The 27470-nt window shown below is 38.2% G+C and overlaps 1 protein-coding gene across 2 annotated transcripts in view; it reads left to right on the top strand.

The window, feature by feature from the left end:
• The window catches only part of NUP153 (nucleoporin 153), a 75411-nt gene that overhangs the window by 35273 nt on the left and 12668 nt on the right, over positions 1-27470 (top strand). For both annotated transcript variants that reach the window (XM_081057436.1, XM_081057437.1), the window contains 6 exons: positions 5444-5575; positions 7175-7273; positions 8343-8430; positions 19024-19149; positions 22148-22765; positions 25639-25839. In XM_081057436.1, coding sequence (XP_080913562.1) covers positions 5444-5575; positions 7175-7273; positions 8343-8430; positions 19024-19149; positions 22148-22765; positions 25639-25839 — 1264 coding nt within the window. The remainder of the gene's footprint in view (positions 1-5443; positions 5576-7174; positions 7274-8342; positions 8431-19023; positions 19150-22147; positions 22766-25638; positions 25840-27470) is intronic.

Below are 27470 nucleotides of genomic sequence, written 5' to 3'. Positions count from 1 at the left end.
ACGCTCTTATTAACTTGTACAGAGTTAGGAGTTTTATGAAAATTAACTCCCCAGACCCTTATTCACTTACTCCTTTATCTGGGCTCCCCTCTGTCCATTATGGCCAACTGCCAACTGCCAATTGAGCTTCCCAGGATGCCTCAGCTACTTCTATACTTAGCTGTGTTCCACCCTGGCGTTACACTTTCTACATTTCTGAGGAAAGAGGTACTAAATGGGTGGCTACCCTAATGTTTCTGCCTACCCTGTGTTGTTTTGTCTGGATAGAATAGGTTTGGATAGTACTTCAGTACTTAGTTTGTACCCAGTGCTATTTTTTGTGCGTATTTGTTTCAGATGTCAAATATGTTTTTGTCACTGGTTTTTTAATTCATTTATAGTTAGTGGTAATGTTTGATAGATCGAAGTCTAATTTTTATGGGTATTTTAATGGCCTTTAGGGAAAGGTCAGATAGACAATATTTTTAATGGAATGTAAGCAAATTATGCTGCTTTCAGATTTTATTTATACTTAATAGGTATTGACTTTTGACTCACCACAATCAGATGAATAAAATTCTATATTGAAGATAACCCATTTTGAAATAGGAGGTAGTAAAGGTGTATTTAAGTTATCACCTTATTTTAGATTCCAGAATTTATAAGGATTGAGTGGTAATCACTAAATGTTGGCATTTTGCCTTTGCTGTGATACCAGTCTGGTTTTCATAATGAAAAAGTTCATTGATTCAGAGAAGATAAGTAGTATATAATAAGACTGAATTTGGGGAATTTAATTGCTTTATATTACCATATCAGGTACAGTTTACCTGTTTGTATTTCAACTTCTTACTCTTTTTTTCCCCGTAGATTTTATTGGGGAAGGAGAAGGGGAACAGGACTTTATTGGGGAACAGTGTATACATCCAGGAGTTTTTTCCAAGTCAAGTTGTTCTTTCAAACTTAGTTGTGGAGGGTGCAGCTCAGCTCCAGGTCCAGTTGCCATTGCTAGTTGCAGGGGGTGCAGCCCACCATCTGTTGCGGGAGTCGAACCGGCAACCTTGTGGTTGAGAGGACACGCTCCAAACAACTGAGCCATCCAGGAGCTCAGCGGCAGCTCAGCTCAAGGTGCCGTGTTCAATCTTAGTTGCAGGGGATGGAGCCCACCATCCTTTGCGGGACTTGAGGTGCCGTGTTCAATCTTAGTTGCAGGGGGTGGAGCCCACCATCCTTTGCGAGACTTGAGGAATTGAACTGGCTTGTGGTTGGGAGCCCACTGGCCCATGTGGGAATCGAACCGGCAGCCATCGGAGTTAGGAGTACAGAGCTCCAAACGCCTGAGCCACCAGGCGGGCCCAATTTCTTACTCTTTTAAAGTGGAGATAAGAATAATGTATTTACCTTGTGTCTGTAGGATGCCTGCTATTTAATAGCTATCGGATATTGTGCCTTATATCTCCATGCTTCACTTTCCTCATCCACGGCAATAGTGTTTATCTCATGTGAAATAACCCAAGTAAAGGTATAAAGTTAACATATAGTAAGTCCCATATATATATATATATATATATATATATATATTTTTTTTTTTTTTTAAGATTTTATTGGGAAGGGGAACAGGACTTTATTGGGGAACAGTGTGCACTTCCAGGCCTTTTTTCCAAGTCAGGTCGTTGTCCTTTCAATCTTAGTTGTGGAGGGTGCCGTTCAGCTTCAAGTTGTTGTCCTTTCAGTCTTAGTTGTGGAGGGCGCAGCTCAGCTTCAGGTCCAGTTGCCATTGCTAGTTGCACGGGGCGCAGCCCACCATCTTTTGCAGGAGTTGAACCGGCAACCTTGTGGTTGAGAGCCCACTGGCCCATGTGGGAATCGAACCGGCAGCCTTCGGAATTAGGAGCATGGGGCTCTAACCACCTGAGCCACCGGGCCGGCCCAGTAAGTCCCATATTTGATGGTGATTGTGTTCCGTTGAGGTATCTGTAAGCATCCAGTTACAATTCTTGACTTTCTTTTTCTTAGATTTGTGGGACCCACTTCTGATCAACCAATCCAAAATTTTGGTGACTAGGGATCAAATTTAGAGTCGGTTCAAGGTCAATATATAAAGAAGCAGTATGCTCGAGGTTATTTAGTTGATGTGTCCAGGTGTTATAAGGGTCTAAAGGGAACAAAATAAAGCTACAGGTTGGAGATGAGAAGAAATATCCCCACAGAAAATGTGTCTTGTTTTTCTGCTCCCCCCCAAATTTGATTATAAATTTCACACAGAAGAAATGTTGAAAGAATTGTGCAATGGACACACATATTCCCAGCACTAAGACTGCAATATTTTATTTGCTTTATCAAATAAATATCCATCTTATTAATGTTCTGGATGCATTGCACACTTAATTTAAGACATGAATATACTTCATCCCCAAATACTTAGGCATACATTGCACACACTACAGTTATTTATGCATTGTTTTTTAGTTAAACAAGAATTTACATGTAGTGAAATGTACAACTCTTAGGTGTACCATTGAATGAATTGGACAGGTGTTTACACCTTTGTGACTCAAAGCCTACTGAGTGTGGAACATTTCAGTCCTGCAGAAAATTCACTCATGCTCCTTCTCAGTCAATACTCATTGCCTCCTGCCTCAGGGCAGTCAGTATTCTAATTTTTTCACCATCTATTGGTTTTGCTTGTTCTAAATGTTCATGTCAGTACAGTAACTCAGTGTATAGTGTTTTATGACTGGTTCTTATGAAAAGCTTCTGTGAACATTCTTGTATCTGTTTGTGGACATATGTTTATTTCTCTTGGGTAAATACGTACAAGTGAAGGTGCGAGTAATAGTTTCAAGTACCCCCAACAGTGTGGGAACCTTTCTGTCACTCTACATCCTTACCGGTAGTTGGTTGTCCTCTTTTAAATTGTAGCCATTCTGCTTTGTGTATGCTGGTGTGTCATTGTGATTTTACTGTGCATTTCCCTCATGACTAGTAATGTGTTCTTGTTTATGTGCTTCTTGGCGACGTGCATGTCTTCCTTTGTGAGGTCTGTGTTCAGAACGCTTGGCCTTTAAAAATTTGGGTTATCTTTTTATTATAGAACTATAGGAGCTGTTTATAAATTCTGGACACAAATACTTTGTCTGATACAGGCCTTACAGATATTTTTTCCTTGTCTGGCCTGCCTTTCATTTTCTTACCATTAACTTTTTGATCAGCAGATGTTCTAAATTTTATGCAGTCTGAATTTTGGATATATTTTCCCATTACTTATACTGTTCTTTGTATCCTAAGACGCTTTGCCTCATACCAAGTTGCAAAGAAATTCTCCTGTTATCTTGTAGAAGATTGCAGTAGTGCTTATGTTGTTTTTAGTTTCCTTTTTGATTTCTCATGTGACACGTGGATTATTTAGCACTGTTTAATCATGACTTTAATGTTTTAAAATGCATCCAAACTTGTTTTATAGCTCAGTCTTGGTTTTTATAGCTCAGTTTGGTTTGCTTTATGAATTTTAAAGAAGGTTCTGTAGTTGTTGGGTATAGTGTTCTATAGAAGTTAGTTAATATGACTAATAGTATATTTTTGATCAGAAAGATCAGCACAAGAAATGTTTTTGCTGAATCTGTTTTTTGGAGGATTGGTGTCTCGTTAGTCTTAAAATTGTTGAGATATGAATTAAAATTGTCAATTTTCATTTGGTATAAATTTCTTTTCCCCTTAATTATATCAACTTTCAATTCACGTATTTCGAGGCCCTCTTGATTTCCTGCACCTTACATCTACTATGGCTCCTTAGTGATGTGTCCGTTAGTAATACTAAATGTATTTTTTAAAAATCTTTTGGAATAATAATTTTTCTTGAAATCTGCTTTATGTGGTATTTATATAGCCAGCCATTCCATCTTCTTAGGCTTACTAATTGCAGGTTCTATCTTTTCCATCCATTTACTTTCGACCTGTGTTTTTATATTTAAAGTAAGTCTCTTTTATACAGCATATAGTTGAGTCTTCCCTTTTTATATATTTCTGCCTCTTATTTGGAATGTTTATAATTAATGTAATTATTGATATAGTTGGATAAAGGCCTTGAGATTAGGATATATGTCCTTAACTTTCTTACTTTTTTATGTTAATAATGTGCCACTTGTTAAATTTAGAACAAATTTAAGAATCTTGCAACTTTCTAGTTTGATTTACCACCCTTCTTCCTTTGCAGTTAATGCTGTACTTATGATTTGTATTACATTTAGATAGGCTATAAACCCACAGCATATACTTTTTTGCTTTATACAGTTACATTTAAAAAAAAAATTAGAAGAAAAAAATGTTTTAAAGTTTTCTCTCATGTTGACTTTTTCCAGAAATCTGAGTTTCTGTTTGGTATCATTTCCTTTCATCCCAAAGACCTCATACAGCAGATTTTATGGCAACAGATTCTCTTCGATTTCTTTTATTGGAAAGTGTCTTTATTTTTCCTTTCTTGGGAGGAGGTTGACTTTACTGAGATGTGGTTTATGTACAATAAACTGCGTCCATTTGATGTTATTCAGATTGTTTTGGTGGCAGTGAACTTACCTGAACTCAAACGCTGTCTCCTCCGTGGTGGGCAGCAGCCGAGACTCTTTAGTCTGAGTTGACTGTTTGATGGTACGTCCATCTTCCACTCATGTAGTTACTGGTCTGCCAGGTATTTGGGCAGCTGCCATGCAGATCGGTGGTTCTTCAGTCGTGCATCTCCCGTTATTTTCTAGCTGCTGTGGTCACTTACTCTGTCCTCGAATTCCTCAACCAGCACATTTGCAGTTTTCTCTCTGAATTTTAAGTGTTCAGTGGCTCCAACGCATAAACAGAACAAGAAACTCTCTCAGTGCTTGTCTCTTCTTCCAGGTGTTGTTTCCCTTCCAGTTTTTGCTTGTTATTGTTTATTTAATGTTTTCAGGTGGTTGTTTTCAATGTTTTGACCAGAATTTATAGTTGTTATATCAGAACATTGGTCAGATATGAGCTGCCCCACTATTAGCAGAAGTGGAACTCTTTTTGTTTGTTCTTAATCTGGGTCAGTTTGATACTTGGGGATGGCCTTTACTATATTGGGTTGAAAAGCAAGGCAGTTCTCCAAACACATGAGAAATGACATGTATTAAATGCTTGCTTTATGCCGAGACCACATATGATTTTGTGTTTCATGTAAATTCCGTAACTGGTAATATTTTTCCCTACATTTTCACCAATTAGGAAATTGGTGAAGAGTCACTGTCATATGGCTGGCTGGTGGCACAGATGGGATTCAAATTTTGTTTAGTTTTTTTGATTCAAGAGCTCACGTTATAATTAACACTGCATGGTGCTGCCCTCTCATGTTCTAAATTTACCTCTAAGTATATAAATTCTTCCTGATAATGTTTATAGAGATCAAAGAATGACAGAAAAGATGAACTATATCGTTATAAAACATACTGTGTTCTAGGAAATGCAAGTGCCAGTATTACCGAGAATCAGTCTACCCATCTCCAGTTCTTCACTGCCTTCCTTCAATTTCAGTTCATCTGTGATGACTTCTTCATCACCTATTAGTCCTGCACAGTCGTTAACAAATAAGGTACCAAAGCATTATACAGTAGAGGTGATTTTTGTTCTTACTGTTTATTTTTAAAAATCTAATATTCAGTTTAAAGCAGTGATAAATTTTAACTAATGGAAACTAATAACTTAGGGTAAGAAGAGAAAAATGGAAATGATGTTTTCCTTCTTTTTAATGTACATTATTATGGGATACGTTATAATGGGAATGTTTGTCAATTCTTATGCAGTGCATTAAAGTGGTTGTACATTTTTTCCCAAACAATGTTTTCAATGAAGATACTTTTTTTTTCTCCTAAGAATAGATTTATGTTTTTATTTCTCAAGTAGAATTAATAGATTTAATTTGCTCCTGAAATTTTTGTGCTTTTTTTCTTGGCTTTTATTTTTTTTGTAAACATATGGTTACAGATGTTATTGTTCTCCTTTAGATAAGTATCCATTTCCAAAATAATGTATACTCCTCTTGCAAGAGGAAGCCTCTTCCAAGATTTTATAGCAGGAACTTATTTTCAGAAATTAAAAAGTGGTATTTAAATCTAAAAGGGAAAATATTTGCTTTTAGCATTTTTGGAAAAATTAATCTACTTAAGGTCTACTGTAAATCTTGTTTTTTTAAAGTACATATTAAAGATTTTTCTCTCTTTATTTCAATTTATTTTTAAATAAAGTTTATTGGAGTGACAATGGTTAGTAAAATTACATAGGTTTCAAGTGTACAGTTCTGTAACACATCATCTATATATCACATTGTGTGTTCACCACCCTGAGTCAGTTTTCCTTCTATCATTGTATACTGACCCACTTTACTCTCTACTATTCCCCCACCCCCTTGGGATATAAATAGACCAATCAACAATATGTAAATTTAAATTGAATCGGTCACCCAAAACCTTCCCAAAAGCAAAAGTCCAGGACCAGATGGCTTCACTGGCAAATTCTACCAAACATTCAGAGAGGATCTAACACCTGTCCTCCTCACTGTTTAAAAAAATTGAAGAGGCATATTTTCTAATTCATTTTATGAGGCCAACATTACCTCGATACCAAAACCTGATAAGGAAAATACAAAAAAATAAAATTACAGACCAATATCTCTGATGAATACAGATGCAAAAATCATAAACAAAATTCTAGCAAATCGAATACAACAATGCATTAAAAAGATCATACATCACTGTCAAGTACGGTCCATCCCAGGGGCACAAGGATGGTTCAACATACGCCAATTGATCAATGAGCTATACCACATAAACAAAAGAAAAGACAAGAATCTTATAATTATATCAACAGATACAGAAAAAGCCTTTGACAAGATACAATATCCATTTATGATTAAAACACTTAATAAACTGGGTATAGAAGGAAAATACTTGAACATAATAAAGGCCATATATGACAAACCCTCTGTTCATTAACGGTGAAAAACTGAAGCCATTTGCTCTACGTTCAGGAATGAGACAGGGCTGACCCTATCACCACTGCTATTCAGCATAGCATTGGAAGTCCTAGCCAAAGCAATCAGGCAAGAGAAAGAAATAAAAGGCATCCAAATTGGGAGTAAATTTCTTTTTCTGAAAAGCTCTTTTTGTATTTCTTTAATAATTTGGAAACACAGGTACAAATGACCTCTTCAAACAACACTGGCCATCCTATATTCAGATTTTCATCTCCAATTGTAAAATCTACTGAGACGGATGTACTACCTCCATCATCTGTAAGTAGTAACCAAGCAATATGTCATGTTTATTGATTTTAAAGATATACTGTAGTTTTTGAAATCCAAGATACCATTGGTGGTACAAAATACCATTATTATTCTTTGAAGTTGAAAAGAACATATAATGTATGGAAAAGTTGAATGAGTGAACACCTATATACTATTTTCTATATATGTGTATATGTGTGCATACGAGTATACATGTATATAAACAAACACATGTAAGCATAAGTATTTTGTCGTGTGCCATTTGATAGTTAAGTGCAAACATCTTAATACCCCTAGTACTTTTCCATGTGTCCCCTAAGTAAAAAGACATTCCTTTGCATACCCACAATACCGTTATGATACCCATAAAATTTAACATGATATAATTGTACTCCATATTTCCTTAGTGGCCATACTGTGCTTTAATTGCTGTTTTGTTTTTCTTGGTCCTCAAGCCAATTAAGATAAGGACCTAATCTACTCAATCATAATGTATTTAGTTACCATGTTTTTTGAACTGCCTGTAACCTAGAAAAGTTTAGGGTTTTTATAAACTACGTATTTTTTATTTATTTATAATTAAAGAATAAAATATTTCCAGTAAAAATAATTAGTTCAGTGTTCCGTTTGCCGCACCGTTATTTGGCGTGTTTATCAGTTTGACATGTTATCCTTTGTATTTCACTGTGTTCTTATTTTCTGTCAACCACTAAATGTTACAGATCATTTTGTAGTTTCCATGCTGCCTGCCTGAAATCTGTCTGTTGTCCAAAATCTCTCATATTTTTTATTAGAAAATGACATTTCGAAATCCAGAATTGAGCATTAGCAACACATTATTTTATTCTGTCTACTACTTTGGAAGTAGATGCCTAAGAAATTAAAAACGCTGCTGTTAAACTATGACATGCAATTCTTTATAAGAGGCATCCCAATTTTAGAGACTAAAATATGAAAAACTAAATTTTACAGAATAAATGAAATTAAATGTATTTTTTTGACTTGGAATGAACAGCTCTATATTGGAGATTTATTTAAAACTAATTTGACACTTAAAGAATCACTTTTCTCTTTACAGATTGGATTTACATTTAGTTTGCCTGTTACAAAAACAGCGGAATTTTCTGGCTCTAGTATTATTTCAGAACCAATTACAAATAGTTCAGGTGAGTAAAAATTTCTCGTAATCTTTTACATAAAAATAGTTGCATATATTAGACTAGCATTTCAAGTTCTTTTCACCTTGGGCAATACCCATAAATGCCTTCACTTGTATGAAATTAGCTCAGAAGAGCAAACAGGAGCTAATGTCAACTTTTTGACAATGCTTTTTAGTAATTATCCTCAGAGATGCTTATCTCCCTAAATGTCAGTTTTACAGTTGTGTTGTAAGGGTGTTAGTGACAACAGCAGAATCATCCATTGTTTTTGACTAGTCAAAATAAAGTGACAGTTTATTATAAATAAACTCTGATTATAGGAAACTTAAGGGTTGTCTACCTGATAATTGCAGTGGATTCCATCTCTAGGTTTACTGCTCAGTTCACAAGCGGTTTTTGGTGTCAGAGTTACGCTGGCCTCTGCAAATAGGCCTCTGTTCAGAACTTTGAACTCAAGAAATGAGCATAGTTGAGGGAAATAAATGAATAATCAGATAATGAAATAATAGGAGTTTTTAAAGTAGTGATGGTTTTCTTTCAAGTGTTTGGTGTTTAGGAAATGATGAACCACTTGTGGTGAGTTACACAGGCAATGAATTTTTGAGCGTTTTTCCCCACAAAATATAAACAGCAAATGCAAGGGTAAAGAAAAGAGAAAAAGCATGACATAGTTTGAAAATTGCAAATAGTTTGTCATGAAGTTGAAAGGTACCTTTAAATTTTGAAAATTCTTGAATGCTATGCTAAAGAATTGGATGTTAACCTGAATGTAGTAGGAAGAGATGAAGTGATTTTTCATGGTGTGTGAGGTAGTTGGAGTGACAGCAATGTGTTGTGTGAGGGAGTGGGTATTAAATAAAGGCTTTGTATTTCACATCAGGTAAGCTGTTTTGCTTCATCCAGAAGTTTTTATTTGACTATCTGTTGAGTTGTGGGGTGTTTGTCTTTGGATGATGTGGAAGATAGAGCATAGATTCTGAGAGTGGCACAAAGTGAGATTTGACTGGTGTGTTTGCAATCCTATTTTTCACTGAGTGCAACCGCCCTGTGTAAGAGAAAGTAACAAGTACATTTCAGGTGTAATTCTTATAAGATGTTTTTCTTTAATGTCACTGTAAATTCAAGAGGAATGAATGTATTCAATTATTGTTTCATGCCTCGTTCTTAGCAAAGGCCTTAGCAATCCTTTCCAATTTTTTTTTTAGAAATTTTTTTTTTTTTTTTTTTTTTACTATTAGGGAATATTGGGGAACTGTGTTTTTCCAGGACCCATCAGCTCCAAGTGAAGTCGTTGTTTTCAATCTAGTTGTGGAGGGCGCAGTTCCCTGGTCAATGTAGAAATCAAACTGGCGACATTGGTGTTTTGAGCACTGCGCTCTAACCAACTGAGCTAACCGGCCACCCCGCAATTTCTATTAACGCTTTACTAATGATACCTGAATCAATAACAATTTGTCAAACAAGTTTTATGTTTCAATGCATCTGGGGAAATTCCCAGATTTGTAGGAAATTTATTAGGAGTGGCATTTATACAGTGGTGATAAATTACAAAAAGCAATTTAATTCTTATTGTAAAGGAAGATAGAATATGACAAAGTGATAAAACCATGTGTTTTCCTTTCACATTGTTATAAGAGGTAAGTTCGGTGTTTTGCATGTTTTTGTTATTCAGGTGAAATGGACATAAGATACAATTAATCACTTTAAAGTACCAATTCAGTGTGGTTAAGTATATTCTCAATGTTGTGCAGCCGCCACCTCTCTCTAAATCCAAACCTTTTTATAACTCCCAGGGGAAACTTGTACCCATTCAACAGTTGCTTTCCATTTCCCCTTCCCCACAAATCCTGTCAACCCCCATCTGTGTTTTGTTTCTGTGTATTTGCCTATTCTGGAGGTATACAGTGCCATTTGTTGCTTGTGGCTCACCCACTTTATTATGTACCAGTCCTTCATTCCGATTATGGCTGAATGATACTCCATTGTATGGATATACTAAAACTCCTCTGTGCATCCATTGATGGACATTTGGGCTATTTCTACCTTTGGGCTGTTGTGGACAGTGCTTCTGTGAATATGCGTGTCCATGTTTGAATACTGGTCCCAGTACTTTGGGTGTATATCTAGGGATGGAGTTAAAGTCAGATGGTAGTTGTATATGTAACTTTCTGAGGCACCACAAAACTGGTTTTCTCAGCAGCTGGCTCATTTACATTCCCCTACGAACATATGCGGGTTCCAATTTCTTCACCTTCTCACCACATTATTTTTCTTTTTTGGATTACAACTCTCCTAGTGGTTGTGAAGTGATGCTTCATTGTGGTTTTGATTCACATTCCCCTAGAGATCAATAGGGTTGAGCCTGTTTTCATGTGCTTGTCGGCCCTTTATGGATCTTCTTGGGAGAAATGTGTGTGCAAGTTTTTTGCCCATTTTTAAATTAGTTTGTCTCTTTGCTGATGAGATGCAAGCATTTTTGATAGTGTGGGTACTATATCCTTGTCAGACATGTGACTTGTAAGTAATTTCTCCAATGCAATGGGTTGTTTTGATAATGTCTTCGTACTTTCTTGATACTTCATTCTTTCTTCATAATTGCCTTACATTCATAAAGGTTTTTAATTTTAGTGAAGTTCAGTTTTTTTTTTTGGTGTCTTATCTACGAATCCATATTCAAAATCCATCGTCGTGAAGATATACCTCTTAAGTTTTCTTTTAAGAGTGTTACTGTTTAGCCTTTATATTTAGATCAGTTATCCATTTTCAGTTAATTTTTGTTCATGGTGTTGAGAGGTAGGCAGGAATTTTTTGAAACTACTGTTTAATTGGCATCACTTGGGAAGAAAACCCAGGTTATGTTTTATTATAGACAATTTCAAACATTCTCAGAAGTGTCATGATAGACTGAATCCTCAATACTATTTACTCGGCCTCATCATTTAACCATTTTATGACCAGTCTTGCCCCTCCTTCTCTCCCTCCCTTTTTTCCTTCTTCCCTTTTCACACATAGGGACACTCCTATGAGGTTATTTGGAAATAATCCGACATATTTTTAATCTGTAAACAGAAACTGCCCCTTTAAAAATATGAGCACCAAGTCATTATTATATTCAAACTATAGATTTCTTTTTTCAAGTAAAAGTGTGCTAATTTTGGAAAGTTTGTAAAATATAAAATCTGATAAGCAAAAGCACTTAAATCACTCATCATTAGCAGCTATCATTACTCTTTATATATAAACATTAAAAATTATGCTTTTTAACCTGCTTTTACCCATAACTGTGGTTCTTTTTTTTTAAATTGTTATTATTTTCTGGTGTATAAAACACCATAATGAGTAGACATTTACACTCCTCAAAAAGTGATGTTCCCAACTAGTCTACCATCATCTGATACCGTACATAGCTATGACAATAACATTGACTATATTCCCTATGCTATACTTTATATCCTGTGACTATACATAATTTATGAAGTTGCGCCCCTGGCTAGCAGCTGCTTGGCACTAAGCTATTACCATGTTATTCTGGAGCTTTCTTCTGTTCTTTTATTTGGGACATGTTTCTTTGTCTCCCCATTTTGGCTGCTTTCCTGTGTTTGAGTCTATTGATTAGGTAGGGCTGCTATGTCTCCTGGTCTGTGTGGAATGCCTTATGTAGTCATTGTGCTGTGGGGCTCAGTGGTGCAGTCTTTCGGGTCACATGAGCCATGCATTCCAGGTGTGTCCTATGTGTGAGTTGTGTGTGCCCTCCTCTTGTAGTTGAGCTTTGGTTGCTGTTTGCACATCAGTGTGAGGGACTGACCCTCAGGCTGATTGGTTGTGAGGACTGGCCCTGACTACAGTGGGAGAATTGTTGTGCAGGGGCTGACCCTATAGAGCAGGATGGGCCTCATCAGGACTCTGGGGCCTGTGCAGTCCACCCCTTGTGTGTGTCGTCCTTAGAGGAGGCCAGGTGATACTTGTTTTGAGGCTGGCCTTTGGGCACACCAGCCCCAGGGTCACCTGGGACGGGAATCTACTGCAAGTCGAGTTTAGCTCAGTTGCAGTTCATGCTCCACCCAGGGCCACCCGGCAGGATCCACAAAGCAATCCACAGATGGCCACCACCCATGCTGTGCTTGGAAGTAACTCAAGTTGCCAGGCCATGAACCTAGGCAGACCAGTGCCACGCTTAGGGCTGCTCAGCCAGAGGTGCGGGACATGCTGAAGCCAGATGCTGCTTGTCTGGGTTCCACGAATCTTTGAGAGACCCTAGGAAAGTCTACAGCATGAGCCAAGGCAGGCGGGTTGTACAAAAAAGCCAGTGGAAGTGGCTTGGGTGTGCTCAAAAATTGGGTGGGGTCTGAAAATCACAAGACATGGTGAAGGAACAGCATTAGTCAGCTTGCTGGAAACTCAGAGATGGCTGCAGTCTGCATATGCAGGCTGGGAAAGGCAAGGTTTCAACAAAGAAAAAAATGACCTTCACCATCTTCATCTGAGAGAAAGCTGCCGCTCCGGTCCCTGTCCCGAGACCAGACAACTGAGTTCCCCACCATCTGTCCCTGCTGTCTCTCCAGCTGCTGCCACAGCACTGAAGCTCAGAGCCAGTGATTTTGTTGGTGATTAAGTCCATGCGCAGTCCTTTTAAGAGGAGTAGCTGGGAGTGCAGCTGTCCTCCATCTCACTCAGTCACAATCTCTGCTGGTTTTCACAACCAGAAATTATGCTGACTTCTCTCCTTGGCACTGGAACCCTGGGCTGGGCGGGAGCTGGGAATCCTCCAGGAGGGATCTCCGCAACTAAGGTATCACTCCCGATTTTTAATGATGTCATGTAGGTGTGGGACCAGCTTGTTCCCCGTGTCTGCACCTTCTACCAGTCTCAAGGTGGCTTCTTCTGCATGTCCTTAGTTGTAGCACTTTGGGTCAACAAGATTTTAGGCGATTCTAAATGATGTTTGTTTTGTTGTTTCGGAGTTTAGTTGTAATTTTGATGTTGTGAGAGAAGGTAAGGACAGCATTTATCTTGACTGGAAGTCCAATGGGATTTTTTTCCCCCCGTAAATTTCTCCTGATAGTTTGTAATTCGTGTATAAAAATGCATCCAATTTCTGAACGTTAATTTTGTATCCTGGTACTTCACTAAGTTCATGAATCAGTTCTAATACTTTTTTGGTGGAATCTTTGAGGTTCTCTATGGTATATCATACCCAAATTATGACAGTTTTACTTCATCCTTTCCTGTTTAGCTGCCTTTTGTTTGTTTTTCTTGTCTGCCTGCTCTGGCTAGGACTTCCAGTACTATGTTGGATAAAAGTGGTGAAAGTGGGAGTCCTTGTTTTGTTCCTGATCTTAAGGAGAATGCTTTTAGCTTTTCCCCATTGAGTATGATATGAGCTGTGGGTTAGCCATCTATGGCCTTTCTTATGTTGAGATAAGTTCCCTCTAGTCTACCTCTGCTGAGAGTTTTTATCGTAATGGATGCTCAATTTTGTGAGATGCTTTTTCTGCACTTATTGATATGACCACATGATTTCTTATTTTTCATTTTGTTTATGTGCTGTGTAACGTTAGTTGATTTGCAGATACTGAACCAATCTTGCATACCAGGAATGAATTCCACTTGATTGTGGTATATCATTGATTTTAACGTATTTCTCAATTCAGTTTGCTAATTTTTGTTGAGGATTTTGGCATCTTTGTTCATTTGGGATATTGACCTATAGTGGTTTTTGTTTCCTTCCTTCCTTCCTTCCTTCCTTCCTTCCTTCCTTCCTTCCTTCCTTCCTTCCTTCCTGCCTGCCTGCCTGCCTTCCTTTCTTCCTTCCTTCCTTCCTCTTTTTTGTAATGCATTTGTCTGGTTTTGGTATCGTGGTAATAGTGACATCTTAAAATGACCTGGGGAGCCTTCTATCCTCTTGAATTTTTTGGAATAGTTGGAGGAGAATAGGTTTTAATTCTTTTTTGTATGTTTGGTGAAATTCACCTGTGAAGACATTTGATCCAGGAATTTTGTTTGTTGGGAGCTTGTTGATTTGATTTTGTTGGTAGTAATCAGTCTCTTCAGATTTTTTAATTCTTGATTCAGCCTTGGAAGATTGTATGCTTGTAGGTATTTATCCATTTCTTCCATATTGTCCACTTTGTTGGCATATAGCTGCTGGTAGTATTTTCTGAAATTGTTTTTTGTATTTTTGTGGTGTCTCGTTACTTCTCTTTCATTTGTGATTTTACATTTAGTTATTCTGTCTTTTTTTCTTTATGCATCTGGTTAAGGGTTTGTTAATTTTGTTTATCTTTTTGATAAAACAGCTCTTGTTTCATTGATCTGTTGTCATTTTTCTTAGACTATTTCATTTATTCTCACGTCCTACGCGACTAGATTTGTGGGGAGCAAGGAGGGCGGTGCAGGGTTAAGAAAAGACAGTAGTCAATGATAGATTATAAGCAGGAACAAGGGACCCCCAGTCTCAATGACTGGATGCCCCGAATTGGGCCTATGCATTAGCATTTACTAGTTAGGTGGGGGAAGTAAAGGAGATAAAGTTTGTCAGTCTCAAGATCTGTGAATCCCACACATCATAATTGGAAACTGATTCAAGCCAATCACCCTTGCTTGCAGGCAGCAGAACCATAAGTCTCCGGATGTTTGTATTTCCTCAAAGGACAAAACCTATATGCATATGAATAGATGGAGAGCACATCATTGAATTACTTCCCTTACAGGTTGGGAAGGAATGCAGCCACAGAGGCAGAGGCTCTCCTTAGCTTGGGGAAAGTGGGGGCCTGTGCCCACCTCTACGAACACCGTGGGTTCTCCTGTTGGTCTTCACTCGACTGCGCCTGGCTTGAGTTGTCCCCCTCCCTCCCCGTGGGAAATCTTACTCATCATTGGTTGACCAGCCATCTTTTTAGGACCAAACAGGGAGACATAACGTGCAAACACAGATGTGAAGCAATGTCCCTGAAAGAATCAGTCTCACAGACTCTCCTTTCTTTGGGGGCAGGTACAAGGAGACAGATGGGTAGGCTGCTGCGTGGCAACAGTTTATTAATATTTCCACTCTCATCTTTATTATTTCCTCCTTCTTGCTTTGGGTTTTATTTGCTCTTCCTTTTCCAGTTTCTTTAGGTGTAAGGTTAGACTGTGTCTTCGTGATTTTTCTTGTTTCTTCACACAGTCCTGCATTGCTATGAATTTTCCTCTTAGGACTGGTTTCGCTGTATCGTGTTTTCGTTTTTGTTTGTCTCAAGGTATCTTTTGATTTCCTTGATGTCATTGTTGACCCATTCATTGTTTAGTAGCATGTTATTTAGCCTCCACAGGTTTGTGTGTTTTTCATTTTTTCTTGTAATTGATGTCTAGTTGGATACCATTGTGGTCAGTAAAGATGCTTGATATGAGTTCTGTGTTCTTAAATTTACTGAGAATTGTTTCATGGCCTATTGTGGACTATCTTGGAAAGTGTTCCATGTGTACCTGAAAAGAAAGTATATTCTGCTGCTTTGAGTTGAAATACTCTAAAAATAACAATTAAGTCCATCTGGTCTAGGGTGTCATTGAGAGTCGCTATCTTCTTGTTGATTTTCTGTCTGGAAAATCGTTACTTTGAATATTTCCTTGCACTCTCTCCTGGTCTGCAAAACTTGTGTTGAGAAATCAGCTGACAGCCTGTGGGGGCTCCCTTGTTAAGGAACTAGTTGTCTTTCACTTGCTGCTTTTTGTTTCTTTCTTTGTCTTTAACCTTTGCCTTTTTAATTATGATCTGTCTTGGTGTTGGCCTCTTTGGGTTAATCTTTTTTGGGACTGTGCTTTCTGGGCTTGTATGTCTATTTCCTTCACCAACTTAGGGAAGATTTAAGTCATTATTGTTTTTTCAAATAGGCTCTCAATCTATTCTTCCCTCTTTTTTTCCTGGTACTCCTATGATGAGAATGTTGTTATGCTTGGTGTTACCCTACAGGTTTCTTAAACTATCTTTTTGTTGTTGTTCTGATTGGGTGTTTTGTGCTACCTTGTGTTCAAAATCGCTGATTCAGTCCTTGGCTTCATCTGATCTGGTGTTGAGTCCTAGTAGTGTATTTTTCACTTCACTTAGTGTATTTATTGTTTCTGAGTGGTTCTTCTTTATGGTTTATTTAGCCATTTTTATGCTTACTATCCCTGCATTAAATTTCTCACTATGTTCCTTAAGCATTTTTTTTTTTTAAGATTTTATTAGGGAAGGGGAACAGGACTTTACTGGGGAACAGTGTGTGCTTCCAGGATTTTTGTCCAAGTCAAGTTGTCCTTTCAATTGTAGTTGTAGAGGGTGCAGTTCAGCTCCAGGTCCAGTTGCCATTGTTAGTTGCAGGGGCACAGCCCACCATCCATTGCGAGAGTTGAACTGGCAACCTTGTGGTTGAGAGGACACGCTCCAAACAACTGAGCCATCCGGGAGGTCAGCGGCAGCTCAGCTCAAGGTGCCGTGTTCAATCTTAGTTGCAGGGTCAGAGCCCTCCATCCCTTGTGGGAGTTGAGGAGTTGAACCGGCAACCTTGCGGATGAGAGTCCACTGGCCCATTGGGAATTGAACCAGCAGCCTTCCCTAACTTGGAGTATGGACCTCCAACCTCCTGAGCCACCGGGCCGGCCCCTTAAGCATTATGATAACCAGTGTTTTAAACTCTGCTCTGGTTTCTTTCATTTCATTTAGTTCTATTTCTGGAGGTTTCTCCTGTTGTTTTATTTGGGACATGTTTTTTTGCTTCCTCATTCTGACTGCGTCTCTGTGTCTCTGTTTGATGCTGTGTGTTAGGTAGATGTGTTATGTCTCTCAGTCTTTTCTGATGGCCTATGTAGTATGTGTCCTGTGTGTGCATGGCACTATCTCCCGGATCACCTGTGTGTGTGTGTGTGTGTGTGTGCGCGCGCGTGTTCGTTCCAGGGGTTTCCCTTGAGTGTCTTCTCCTGTTGTAGGTTAGCCTGGATTGTTTTGGTGGTTCAGTAGGTGGGATCGACTCCCAGGTTGACGGACTGTGAGAATTGGCTATGACCACTGCTGTGTGGTAGGTGACCCCAGAAAGGGGTATTCGTTGCTGTGGACTCTGTGTCTCTTGAGACCCCCGCCTCTTTAGAGTGTGCCGCTTGTTGGGCTTACCAGGTAGTGCTCTGGTGTTTCTGAGGCTGGCCCCAGGGTATGTTGTTTGTGGTGTCTCTTGGCATTGGCTCCTGTATTGGCCAATTTCAGCCTTGCCTGTTACCGCCTGCAGTTACCTGGTGAGAGCCACAAAGCTATATGTGGTTGGCTCCTACTTGTACTGGACCTGGTGGCATGTGGCCGTGGCCTCGCTGTGAGCTAAGGTCGGCTGCCCCAGTATTGGGCCTGGAGCATCTTAGCAAAAGGCTCAGGGTACCCTAAGCATATTACCACCTGCCAGCTGCCCCTAAGGCTCAGCCTTTGAGACAGCCTCCTTAGGTGTGTGGGCCAGGTTGGTGTACCCGGTATGAGAGTACCTTTGGTGATACAGCAGTAGCTGGGCGGGTCTGGATTCTACCAGATCAATGTGGTCCAAGATTTGGTCCTTTGCCAAGGGTTCAACATGCTGCCTCTCCACTGGAGACCGAGTAAGTGAGTCTGTGTGCCAGCCTTTTAAGAGGGCTTCTGGGTTTCCAGCTGCCTACCGTTTCATTGGGATGGACAGAAAGAATTCTGGCTGATTTTCACTTTCAGATATTATGGGAACTCTTCTTCCCAACACAAGACTGTTCAGCTGGGGAGTCCGTTGTGGACCTGGGACACCGACCTCTTTCTGGGGGACCTTGTCCAGTGAGGTTTCTCTCCCAGTGTTTAACCACTGTCTGTGGATTTGGGGTCAGCCCATTTCTTGTATCCGCTCCTTGTACTAGCCTCAATGTGGCCTTTCTATATCCTTAGTTACAGGGTTTCTGTTCAGCTATTCTTCAGATGATGTTGAAGTTGATTGTTCTATATTTCTAATTTTGGTGTGATCATGGGATTTAGTAGGCATAACGTTTATTTGTCAATATAACTGAAGGATATTACCTAAATCTCCATCTTTGACCCACCTTAACTATGCTTTTAAGAAGGACTTTTGTGCTGCACATCATTCCATCATGTCAATATTCTGTAATTTATATAACCATCCCTTTATTGAGCATTTATCATTTAGGCTGTCAATATAACTGAAGGATATTTTCAGTCACAGGGTGAATTACTAGAAATGAAATGACTCGATCATTTGACTCTTTAAGGTTTTTTGATCAATTCTGTAAATTTCTCTTACTGATTATATATTTCATGGAATATATTGTCAGTTTTATGTAGTTGCATACCCTCTTCAGTGTTTCAGCTTGATTTTCTTAATTACCAGTAAAATTATTTGTGTAATAATTATAGTTTCTATTTTTTGCCTTTTTGGAGGACAGATGTATAGTGTGGGAAATAGTATTTTTACTATTAATTGGGTTAATTGGCAAGTTAACCCTGCACTTTTAAATTTGTTTACTATCTTTGAATTACAGTGACTTTTTCCATGTCTTCTTAATGCATTTAACTGGAGTGCAGTGATTTTTATTCTTGGCATAATATTTTTTTAATGAAAAAATTTACAGCTCAAGATACCCCTGCAGTAAAGAGTTCAAGCTGTAAGAAGCAGTTAGATGAAGATTGTGAGAGCCCTTTGAGACCTGCTATAATCTTGAAAGAAGGAAGTGTCCTAGATGTTTTGAAAAACCCTGGTAAGATAATGGCTATCTTTGAGATAGTTTGAAATCTTAATTATGAACTCATGATCTTATTTTAATGTCATTTGTGGTGTACGTTAGGCTTTTGAACAATTGTGGCTAATTTGATAGGCGATTGACTTCTGAATGTAGATGTAGTCAGATGTGATTCTTTTGGGGGAAATATCTTAGAAACTTTTTCTTTAGAAATCAAGGACTTTGTACTGTAATGAAATCTCTGAGAGGTAAGTATAGAAGGAGAATCTGAAGCAAGTATAGAATGAGAAAATGAATTACCTATTAATAGAGACAACCTAATATAGAGTAAAAGTAAAGAACCTGTTGATATGTTTAGACGTGTCTTTCTCATGAGAAAGACATGAACTGCCTTGTTCTACTCCGATTATTGTGGGGTGTGTGTGCGCGCGTGCCTAACATCAAGGCTAACAAAAATTGGCTAATTCCAAAACATAATAGGGACAGTACTTACATGAAACAAGATGTAAAAGCTAGTAGGGAACAATTTGAAGGTAATGACTAGAAGTCATCAAATAGGAATAAGCTTTCAGACCAGAAATGAAAGAGGTTGGTCACAAGTTCCATTGTGATATATAATATAAAAATGTGCCAGTGTTTATAAGATAATCTAGTAGCTCAGAAAGAATTTAGACTCAGTAGATGTGTTCATGTATAATAGAACAGGAATTTCAAAGTAAAGTTGGTTTCTACAATATGATTTAGAAGAATTAGGTTTTTTTGGTCTAGCCCTCTCATTTTATAGATGAGTATACTGCCTGTAGGAGTCTCAGTAATTTAGATGAATTTATGCAGATATGGTAGAACTCCTGAATGACCATACCAGAATGAACCAAGTAGTAGGTAGGCCGTCAAATTCATACAGTTTACCTTCAAATAAATTATACTTTGCATTCATAATGCCCATTCTTCTCCCATTTTAGCTTTTTTAAATGTTAAAAATTTGGCGGAGTTGTAAATAGTAAAAATCAGGAAAATCTGAAAAAGTGGAAAGAATAGAAATTTGTTATACCTTGAGATGGTTACTGTTAACATTTTGCTAACCTTAGGTACTCAAATTACACGTTAACAAAATAGTACATTGTTGACCACTGGGAGTAACTGAGGTATGTGGAATTGTTTTGCCATTATGCTAAAATTAGCTCTAGATTGAATTATTTCTTGGTAGCACTGGAAACTTTCTTAAAAGGAGCCTTTGAGCTCCTGCCCCCCTGCATATGGCATTAGTTTGGCTCCAATAAACTATTACCAAAAAAAAAAAAAAAAAAAAAAAGAATCTCTAACAACTTTCTATATCTTCTTCTCCAATTTTCTTTTCCTTTGGTGCTAAAGGCTGGAGAAACGGGTCTCTGAGTTTGTTGGTATGAGTAAAATAAAAGTTAATTGGTCCAAAGTAAAGGATTGAAAGGTGATTCCCACAAATAAAGTGTAATTTCAGTGAATCAATTCAATGATAGCAGTTTTGGTGGGACGTAAACTGTTTTCCTCCTGTTATTCCTGTTATTTCCTCCTGTTATATGGTTCTACATGAATACTTTCTCTAAATATACTTCCGGTGGTTACAAAATGTATAACAATGTGAAAGGCTCTGAGATTATACTTGTAGAGTCATTTGAGGCAATTTTGTTAGAATCACTGTTTGGCCACGGTGTGTAGGAATGTATTTGAATAGCGTGAGCTTGTGCTCCATTATGATTGACTGGATCTTAATTTTTGTGCAAAGTGTGATTAAAAAATACAGTGAATTTTTAAATAAAAAAAAATGTATTCCAGTAAAAGAAAATGGCCATTAATCTACCTCAAAATACTCCTGCTCACTTTGAACACACTTAATCCCATCGTTCTTGCCACTTGCTGAAAGCCATTCTGGAAGTCCTCTTTTGTGAGTTTCTTTAGTTACGCCATCATGGCTGCCTTGATGCCCTGAAATGACTGAAAATGTTTTCCTTTCATGAGAATGTTGACTTAGGGAAAGAGCCAGAAGTCATACAGTTTCACATCCGGTGAATAAGGTAGATGAGGAAATACCATAATATTTTTATTTCACAGAAATTTCTCTACCAGAAGCAATGTGTGACACGGAGCCTTGTCATGATGGAAGATAAAGTGAAGACACTCACTAAAGAGGACTTTCTGAATCAGAACGTTGCAAGAATGATGGGATCAGTGTGTTCGAAGCAAGGGGGAGTATTTTGAGGTGGATCAATGGCAATGTGTGTTTTACTGTAATAATTTTTTTTTAAATTTAAATATTCACTGTATTTTTGTGTCACACCTCCTATTTCTAGGATTTACCAGATGGGTTGTGACACGTGTATTGGAAATTGTTATCATGTTTGTCACTGAACTGTTTCTATTTTAAAGCTCCATAGAGTTTAGTACAATTTAAAATCATTCTTCCCACTCTGTTGTATTTTGGAGGGATATCTGTACAGTGGCCATATCTATACAATTCAGCTGGTTTTGACTGAAAGTAGACGATACCACAATAGTGGATTAAAACTGGATGAAACTCAAAGATAGACGTTGAAGTCTTTTGGTATAGCCAGGGAATCACTTGAAAGGAGAGACAGATGAGGGAGGAAAGCTATAAATATACTGTATGTAGGTCTGACATCAGGAAGGTAAAACATAGTGTAGCAAAAATATATGCTAGCATAGGTCATTAAATTACTAAAAATTAAAGCCTAAACATAGATATTGGTTGAATTACAATGAGTACAACTTCTAGAAGAAAAAGTGATATCTTATAAGTAAAAAATCTGTCATAGATTTTAACTACGTCTAAGTGTCTCTTAATAATTCTGGTGAATAAATAGTGCTCAGGTGAAAATCGCCTCTTAAGTAGTCCATCTTGGATTGTATTAACTCATCAATAAAGTTGATATGTTTTCTCCCAGTAGTAACATTTCGTGAATGTTTTGATTTCAAAGCCTTCCTACCTTATTCTTTTCACTCCTCTTTCCCCCCACGGTAGGTTTCACATCACCGAAGACAGATTCTCTTGCGGCTCAGCCTACCACCACAGGCCCAGTAGTGTACACAAGACCAGCAATAAGTAGCTTTTCTTCTAGTGGAATTGGGTGTGAGGAAAGTTTAAAAGCTGGATCGTCATGGCAGTGTGATACTTGTCTACTCCTGAACAAAGTGACAGACAACAAGTGCGTTGCCTGTCAAGCAACAAAATTGCCACCAAGCGATACTGCTAAACAGACTGGAATTGGAACACCAAGTAAAAGTGGCAGACCAACTTTTTGTGCATCTGGGACAGGTTTTGGAGAGAAATTTAAACCAGCAGTAGGAACTTGGGAGTGTGATACCTGTTTAGTGCAAAATAAACCGGAAGCGATAAAATGTGTAGCTTGTGAAACACCAAAACCTGGAACTGGTTTTAAGCGAGTCCTTACATTGCCAGTGGCTTCAGAAAGTGCTGTCACCGTGGCTTCTTCATCTTCAGGCTGCACTGTGACCACTGGTGCCTTGGGATTTGGAGATAAATTCAAAAGGCCCGTGGGATCTTGGGAGTGTCCAGTATGCTGTGTTTATAATAATGCAGAAGACAAGAAATGTGTGTCCTGTATGTCTGAGAAACCAGGTAAGTTTATGGCTGTTTGGAAGGATTTTGCTTATATCCGTAGAACATTTTATTTTATTCTCTGTCAAATCACTAAGAACAACATGAATATGTGTTTTGGGATGAGCATTACGTCATATATCTTAAATTTTCTAAGCTTTCTTGAGGTTAAAATCATTTGCTTGGGGCAAGATGTGTATGCTAATTTAGGACAGGCCGTGTGTTAATCAGCCTTAGTATATACTTTACTCTCATCTTTGTATGCATTTTTATCAGAAACTTGTTACTGTTCATGATCATTTTCAAAGTTGATGCTATAGGTACTGAAAGTCTTAGAACGGGACAATCTTTTTGAAACTATTATGCAGAATAAACTAGTACAATGTCTGTTTTTCTCTAAGTACAACTGAGGATGGCTGGAGGGAAGGTTTTCATGAAGAGGTAGACAAATTGCTTTACTCAAGGGCTGCGGCTGCATAGTATTGGTGAAACCTGTATCTGTATGCTGTCTGCCAGAGAGACTGCCTTGAGAGTCAGTTACTGAATCATCACTGAAAAAAGGTGAACTTAGGTAGCGAGAAAAATGGAGTTAGGTTTGATTTTTTTTTCCTGTTTCTCTGTTCAAATTTTAGAGTTACTAAAGATTCACATCTGAAAATGACTGTGCTGTTTTTGTAGTACTGGTATATAATTATTTGGTACAAATATATGGTGACATGGATAGTAAATGAAAGCATCCCAGGACTTTTATGTATAGTTTAATCTCTACAATGACAAGCTCTTTGCTTTATTAACCTAGACCCTTCCCTGTCTGAACACAGGGGCTGAGGCATATTTCTAATTCCTACCTGACGTCTCCATTACAATAAGATTTCAGAATCTTCATTCTAAATTATCTTTCTCTTCCTGCCTGACACCCTCCTCCCCTAAAAAATAAAGGATAATAATAAGGAAGCCCTGATGCATGCAGGAAAGCGAAATTGTGAGTTGAAGGAAGAATAAAACTTTAAGTCAAGCAGTGAATTGTGAGATACAAACAAAGGAAGCTCATACATGTATTAATGAACTTTGAATTCATCCTGTGAAAGATGAGCCGTCGTTTTAAGTGGAGGATTGATATGGTCAGTCTTGTATTTTAATAAATCACTTGGTAGCTTTAGGAAGGATACATTTGAAGGTGACAAAATTTGGAGACCGGTGGACAGATTAGGAAGTTGTGTGGAAAATACAGGCAAAGATAATGGTGAAGTGTCCTAAGGAAATCACATCAGGGTGAGGATGTAGAATAAGGTGTAGTGGAAGACACGTTGATTCAAGCTGCTGACATTGACTTTCAGGTATTTGTGAGGCCTTTGCATATACTGATAATGGACCCTCGGGTCTAGAGGTACAGATTTGTGAGTCATCCTACAGTTTTCGAATATGTCTTGGGAATAAAAGTGATGGAAAGTTTGTGAGCAGAGTGAATAGAGAACACAGCTTAAAACAGAGGTCTGCTACCTTCAGGGAGTGGCAGCAATAAAACTTTGGAACAGTTAATTTTTTTAAAGGAATAACCACAGAGGAAAATCATGGCACTGGTTGCTTCTTGGAAGGATGGATTTAAGAGACCACCCAGAGGTCTCAATAAGAAGGCTCTTATTCAAGAAATAAGGGGAGTATGAACTAGAATAGCAGCAGACGGCTAATCAGGAAAAGAGAATGAAGAAAGTTTCAGAAATATGTCAGGGAAGACGAGCCATTAGGTGAGCTAATCAGGTGAATAGTGGAAAGAGACCACGGGGATGAAGCTCAGAAGTGTGGATTGCAGGTACAAGTCAGGAAACTGTTTTGTCAGTGATGAAACTTTCTGAGTGAATGAGAGCTTGTGAGATGGGTAAGTGAATCAAAGACGGAACATTGGGGAGCAATTTTATTGGCTAGATGGAAGAGAATATATCAATAAAACAGAGAGCTCAGGTCACTGGGAGAAGTGACATAAACAGGAGACCATTTAGAGAAGTGGGAGGTTCCAGAACTAAAGGCTCCATTCTTAACGCTGTATTTCTTCATACTTGTGCCTTGCTGAGCCATTCTTCCTGTACTGCCACCTTTCCACACTTATTTGCTAGTTCTGCTTAAGATTTAAATCTCACCTTTGTGGATCCTCCTTCTGCCCTTCGTCATTTCTTCCTTGTACTCTTGTGTTAGATCATTTATTTATTTCCATGTGGGTGATGGTGCTACTGTGCATTTCCCCTTTTTAGGCCATGAACACCTTTAAAAGTGAAATGACACTTTATTCATCTTTAAGTCCCTAGAGCCTAAGTACATTTTGGTGCTTAATAAATGTCTGTTTTAAATGGCTAGCTTATAACAGAAATGCCACGAACACAGTAGGTGGTGTCAAGTTGAACTGCAAAGCGGACAATAGAACACTTCAATTCAAAATTGATGGTTTCAAAGGCAGAGACCTGTGCTTTGAAATCTTAAACTTAATGTGGCCTGTGGCTATGTAGTTTCTTTGTTAACCATAGTGCCTACAATTTATATCTTAATGTTTTGTAATGCTATACCGTTTGAAGACATTTGACAAAAATATTTTAAGAAAAATTGCCTTTTACATTCTGATACGTGAATATGATTTTTTTCCCTAATTTGTGGCTACTATTCCAACTTGGGGTAAAAACGGTGCTTATCACGAAGCAAGGTGAGTGTGAACTATTCGTTTATAAGATTCAAAGAACTCTAAGTTGTCTATACTGTTTTTCACAATGTAATGCTTACATTTCTGGCATTTTCTCTATCCTAATCGGAAACATTAATAAAAATTGAGCATTTAGACTTAGCGATGTCACTAAGATATTGACATAATGTAAATTAGAATTTTCCTGTGTTTCCCCACTATTTTTTAGGCCATTCGGTACCTGCCTCAAATTCAAGTAGCGGCACTGTCCCTGAGTCACAGTCCTCTGGAGGATGCCTAGGATTGGACATGTTCAAGAAACCGGAGGGAAGCTGGGACTGTGAAGTGTGCCTAGTGCAGAATAAAGCAGATGCCACCCAATGTGCAGCCTGTGAAAGTGCAAAGCCAGGCACACATTCTGAGTTTAAAGGTGAGGAGTTCGTAAAAAGCCTCCTTGTATTGCCATTTTAAAGTGACATGTTTGCAAAAAGCTTCACTTTTAAAATTATTTATTCTCTATTGAAAAGTCATGTAAAACGAAGTATTGTCTTGGACTTTTAGTTCATACTTATCTCTGAATTACTGTGAAATTGTATTATTTGGTTGTCAGCAGCGAGGGATCTTTTCTGCAACTAGGTAAACAACTATTCTGTCTTATGTTAGTGAGCCTAAGAGAGTTTTAGGTTTTTGTTTTTAACTTTTAACAACCCTTTGGCGTCGTAATGAATTTCCTGGCTTTTGTTTGACTGGAATTTATACCCCTAGAACCTTATTAAGAGTAATTTAGACTTGGGCTTTCATTTCCCAGAGTATGTCCCAGAATAATAATTTTCTTACTATTTTGTTATATAAACATAAATTAAGAACCTCTCAAAATAGTTTATTCTAAAGTATCTGGAGACAAGAATATTTACGTGTTCTTACTCCTGTATGAGTTATTTCATATTTCATATGAGACACACTCCAGTCAAAATTTTGAGAAAGTCTTTCAGAAGATCACTGCTTCTTGGTCCGTTGTAGTTCTTTCTCATGGTCCCGTTCCCATATTCTGTACCTATAGCACAGTAATTGCCATACCTTTAAATGTGTGCCTTTGAGGCAGAGGTGTCTTTGGCACCTGTATTTGTACCTTTCTGTGTAATATCATCTAAGGTATTTTAGAGACCAGGTGGATAGTCATTAGCTCCTGAGAATTCAATGGCATTTTTCAATTAAGTTTCTTAGGGTAAGAAAGTAGGGTTGTGTAATCATTAAAGAGGGATTTCTGAAGGTGAGGGCTTGGAAAGCTTGGCTGTTATTTGTGTTTATTTCCACACAGGTTAGCAGAGCTAAGGATGAATATCGTGGACCCTTTAATAATTCCTGTTTTGAGGCACTCAGTCTGGTGCTTTATTTCTATTCAGTGAGCTACAGAAAAGCATGAAACCAAGACTTTTGTCTTATCAGTATAGTATTCTTTATCTTTTTAAGCATTCCTTCCACTCCTGTACTTCTTTGTTTCTTTGACACTAAAATAGATTTTTTTAAAAACAATGCTTGGGTAAATAACACATTCACAAGACTTAAAAATCAAATTATGAAAAGATTCACAGTGCAAAGTCTAATCTCTTGTCCCCATTGGGTCATTTTCCTTCGTCCCGTGTCAAAAAAAGTTAATAGCTGTGGTGATTTTTCTTACAACTCAAAGTTTCTCTGTGGACATCATGAGCAAACATACTCTTACTCTGTGTATTGTTATTTCCCTCTACCTTGTGAGTGAAGGATGTGTACCTTGTTGTCTTTCTGTCCCTTGAATTTATCGTGGATTATCTTGGGCAAATATTCTTCACTCTTCACTTATGGCTGCCTGGATTGTGTATTTTCCATGTCTCCCAGTTTATCTCCCCACCCCACCCCCCGCCCTCTTCCGGTTCAAGCAGCTGTTTCTCAGTCTAGTTGTGTAGGACACAGCTCCCTGGCCCATGCTGGTATTATGAGCCTTGCGCTCCCCCCAGCTGAGGCAGTCGGTTTCCTGTCGTTGATTGGCCGCTCACAGCAGCTCATGGCCGTTCTTGCCAGCTG

The sequence above is a fragment of the Rhinolophus hipposideros genome (assembly GCF_964194185.1).
Source record: "Rhinolophus hipposideros genome assembly, chromosome: 8".
Lineage (NCBI taxonomy): Eukaryota > Metazoa > Chordata > Mammalia > Chiroptera > Rhinolophidae > Rhinolophus > Rhinolophus hipposideros.
Note: the sequence above shows the minus strand (reverse complement) of the source record. Positions and strands in the feature narration are given on the sequence as shown.